The following is a 4,815-nucleotide window of genomic DNA, read 5'->3' on the forward strand; positions in this document are numbered from 1 at the left end:
CGCATCATTAATCACGTACGACCGAGTCAGTCATCCCTCGCGACTGAACCACTCATCACTCACGACTGAGTCACTCATCACTCACGACCGAGTCAGTCATCACTCATGACTGAGTCACTCATCACTCACGACCGAGTCAGTCATCACTCACGACTGAGTCAGTCATCACTCACGACTGAGTCAGTCATCACTCACGACTGAGTCACTCACGACTGAGTCACTCATCACTCATAACTGAGTCACTCACGACTGATTCAGTCATCACTCATGACCGAGTCACTCACGACTGAGTCACTCATCACTCACGACTGAGTCACTCATCACTCATGACTGAGTCACTCACGACTGAGTCACTCATGACTGAGTCACTCACGACTGAGTCAGTCATCACTCACGACTGAGTCACTCATCACTCACGACTGAGTCAGTCATCACTCACGACTGAGTCAGTCATCACTCACGACTGAGTCAGTCATCACTCACGACTGAGTCACTCACGACTGAGTCACTCACGACTGAGTCACTCATCACTCATAACTGAGTCACTCACGACTGAGTCAGTCATCAGTCATGACGTACACGACAGGCTGCGTGAAGATCCTAACGCCATCCTCGAGCTGCAGGAGTTTGTCCTCGAGTTGCGCGCGTCGTGCGCGCACGCGCAGCGTATCCTGCGCCACGGGCAGCGCGCTCAGCTCGCGCACCACCTCCTGGATGCCTGCGCACCAACGCACCAAGTGTTAGTGGTGAGCAAATGATACGCAAAACTATACATAATGACATAGTACGCAAAACTATCCATAATGATATACGCAAAACTATACATAATGACATACGCAAAAGTATACATAACGATATACGCAAAACTACACATAATGATATACGCAAAAGTATACATAATGATATACGCAAAACTAAACATAATCATATATGCAAAACTAAACATAATGATTTAGGCAAAACTATACATAATGATACTTGGAACTATATGTACATAATGATCCTTGAAAAATATCCATAATAATACTGAAATCTATACATAATGATATGCTAAACTATACACAATGATACGGGTATATATACAATATTATATATATATAATATATATATATATATAATATTAGTTATATATACAAGAACTATATATACCTAATGATACGCAAAACTATACATAATGATACTTGAAACTATCCATAATGATACTTGAAACTATCAATAATGATACTTGAAACTATCAATAATGATACTTGAAACTATCCATAATGATACTTGAAACTATCCATAATGATANTATACATAATGATACTTGAAACTATACATAATGATACTTGAAACTATACATAATGATACTTGAAACTATACATAATGATACTTGAAACTATACATAATGATACTTGAAACTATACATAATGATACTTGAAACTATACATAATGATACTTGAAACTATACATAATGATACTTGAAACTATACATAATGATACTTGAAACTATACATAATGATACTTGAAACTATACATAATGATACTTGAAACTATACATAATGATACTTGAAACTATACATAATGATACTTGAAACTATACATAATGATACTTGAAACTATACATAATGATACTTGAAACTATACATAATGATACTTGAAACTATACATAATGATACTTGAAACTATACATAATGATACTTGAAACTATACATAATGATACTTGAAACTATACATAATGATACTTGAAACTATACATAATGATACTTGAAACTATACATAATGATACTTGAAACTATACATAATGATACTTGAAACTATACATAATGATACTTGAAACTATACATAATGATACTTGAAACTATACATAATGATACTTGAAACTATACATAATGATACTTGAAACTATACATAATGATACTTGAAACTATACATAATGATACTTGAAACTATACATAATGATACTTGAAACTATACATAATGATACTTGAAACTATACATAATGAAAGTGCTATTGTTTGGCATCAAATAAAACACGCGAATAAATGAGTGTGACTTTGTCCAAATAGCGATGCACTATTTGCACTTGCATGGGTCATCCTGCTCGTACTGTAGGTAAAAAAGTGTGTCACTATTCGGGCAACAAATGTCATTATTCCTTAGTATGTGCGCCCGCCATTAGCCACCGGTCCGAGGTCCCAGGTGCCCAATTTGACCCATAAATTTCCATGAGAGATCAATTACAAGAATAGACTATTAATTAACAAATTATTAAACTATTAATTAAAAATTAAGATTAGTCCCGGGTGCCCAATACGACCCATTAATTTCCATGAGAGATCAATTACTAGAATAGACTATTAATTAACAAATTATTATTAATAGTCAAACATTAAATGGTAATGACTAATGTTTAATGACTGGTTTTAATTAATAATGCTAATTAATAACAAATAATGACTGGTATGTAGATTAATTATTTTTAATAATTAATAATTTTATTATTATTATCCATTATTACTTATTGTTAATTATTATTATTATTGATAATTATTTATTATTAATTAATAATATTTACTGTATTAGTATTGATAATAAATTATTATTAAGTAATAAAAATAATGACTGGTATGGACTGGTATTTAGATTAATTATTATTAATAATTAATAATTTTATTACTATTATTCATTATTACTTATTATTAATTATTATTATTAATGATAATTAATTATTATTAGGTAATAAAAATAGTATTGACTGGTATGCAGGAGGCGCAGCGTAGCGAGGCGCTGGTGGTCAGGGAGGCGCGTGTGGCGCTCAGGACAACACGGATCCCGCGCCTCCTCCGCCGCCTCCGCGCGCGCCTGCTCCATGCGCCGCGCCTGCAGGTACCTGTGTGGACATACAGGCTGGTAATACAGGCTGTGTGTACATATACAGCTGGTAATACAGGCTGTGTGGAGACATGCTGTGTGTACATATACAGCTGGTAATACAGGCTGTGTGTACATATACAGGCTGTTAATACAGGCTGTGTGTACATATACAGGCTGGTAATACAGCCTGTGTGTACATATACAGCTGGTAATACATGCTGTGTGTACATATACAGCTGTTGATAAATGCTGTGTTGATACATAGGGTAGTGCGTTAATAAATAATTAGTTAATACATACGTAACACTAGTGTGACAATTAGTACATACACAGATGTCACTTAGTAGTACCTATAGAGCCACACAGTGATTATTATATACGTCAAGTTACCAAATTGTTATAGACTTCTTTTTGTTATAGACTTCTTCTAACTCGTAAAAAATCAAACATCACCGCTCATTATACAAGATATGTACAAGTTGATATATTCAAGAGATAATATTCAAACATGTTCGTGTATCTCATACGCATTCCAGTGCAGGAGTTGCGGTTTTGAGCCCCAGCTAGCTGTAAAAATTCTAAAATGTCAAGAATCGGCGTTAGGTCAGACGCGGTCGAATAGTCAAAGCTGATAAGACTTACTATAATTTAGGTGTACGAACGACCCTTGAATAAATATTAGGATACATACTATTCTATAACATGCCATAGATATTGTAAAAATAGGAATATTCTATAATATGCCATATTCTAAGAATAAGGAATGTAGGAATACTCTATAACATGCCATATTGTAGGAATAAAGAATGTAGGAATTTTCTATATCATGCCATATTGTAGGAATAGGAATGTAGGAATATTCTATAACATGCCATATTGTAGGAATAGGAATGTAGGAATATTCTATAACATGCCATATTGTAGGAATAAGGAATGTAGGAATATTCTATAACATGCCATATTGTAGGAATAAGGAATGTAGTAGGTATATTCTATGACATGCCAGATATTAGGACATTATTAGGATATATTATATTGTAGGATATTAGGATATTATATATTATATTGTAGGATAAGGAATGATTCCTGAAATACGAACTTGGGAATTTGTCCTCGCTTGTAGGTGGCGGGAACGTCGCTACTCTTGGAACGCTGCTTCTGCTGCGCCTTCTGCTGCTGAGACCGCCGCTCAGCACGGCGGCGTTCAAGTGGTTGTAGTGGTGCTGAGGCTGAGGCGGCTGATGCTGCGGCTGCTGATGCTGAGGCTGCTGCTGCTGAGGGTGCTGATGCTGCTGATGCTAATGATTCTGCTGCTGGTTTTGTTGAAGTTGCAGGAGCTGCTGCTGAGGGCCTCGATTTCGATGCATTCGATGTCTGCGAAAAAAATTGTAAGTTTAAACTTTGCTATAGATTTTTAAAAAAAAAAAGAGACAGCATCAGAAAGTTAACGAAGATTGACCACATTGAATATGATTGTATTGACACTTGAGTGAATTTACAGGGTTTACGACAGGGTTTGGGGTAGAGTTTACGGTTTGGGGTAAAATGAGTGGCCTTTGGTAAAGTTAGTGATTTGAGCTAGTGTTTCTAGTTTGGGGCAAAGTTAGCGGTTTTGGGTAGTGTTGGCAGTTTAGGGTTAAATTAGCGGATTGGGGATAAGTTGGCGGTCTAGGGTAGAGCTCGCGGTTTAGAGTAGAGTTAGCCTTTTAGGGTAACGTTAAGGGTTTAAAATAAAATTAGCGGCTTGGGATACAGTTAAGAATTAAGAGCAAAGTGAGCGGTTCGGAGTAAGGTTAGCATTTTGGGGTAAAAGTTAGCAGTTGAGGGCAGGGTTACCAGTTTGGGGGAAGTTAAGGATGAGACCTGCATATTATGTGGTGCAGGATTAAACTCTTGTTGGGGTTGGGGCCGTGGAGTTGAGGTCGCGTAATCGTCATCGCCCGGCGCCTGTTTTGCCCC

At 36.4% G+C, this 4,815-nt stretch overlaps 1 protein-coding gene across 1 annotated transcript; it reads right to left on the minus strand.

Annotated features, from left to right (window-relative positions):
- Nucleotides 1–553: 553 nt before the first annotated feature.
- On the minus strand, nucleotides 554–4,131 carry LOC125177861. Its single transcript, XM_047880388.1, has 3 exons — nucleotides 3,956–4,131; nucleotides 2,739–2,872; nucleotides 554–718 (listed from the first exon to the last, which is right to left on the minus strand). The coding sequence occupies exons 2-3, from the start codon at nucleotides 2,851–2,853 to the stop codon at nucleotides 558–560; spliced, it is 276 nt and encodes a 91-aa protein (XP_047736344.1). The 5' UTR covers nucleotides 2,854–2,872; nucleotides 3,956–4,131; the 3' UTR covers nucleotides 554–557.
- Between the last annotated feature and the right edge of the window lie 684 nt (nucleotides 4,132–4,815).

This window comes from Hyalella azteca, unplaced genomic scaffold (assembly GCF_000764305.2).
Source record: "Hyalella azteca isolate HAZT.00-mixed unplaced genomic scaffold, Hazt_2.0.2 contig5365, whole genome shotgun sequence".
NCBI lineage: Eukaryota > Metazoa > Arthropoda > Malacostraca > Amphipoda > Hyalellidae > Hyalella > Hyalella azteca.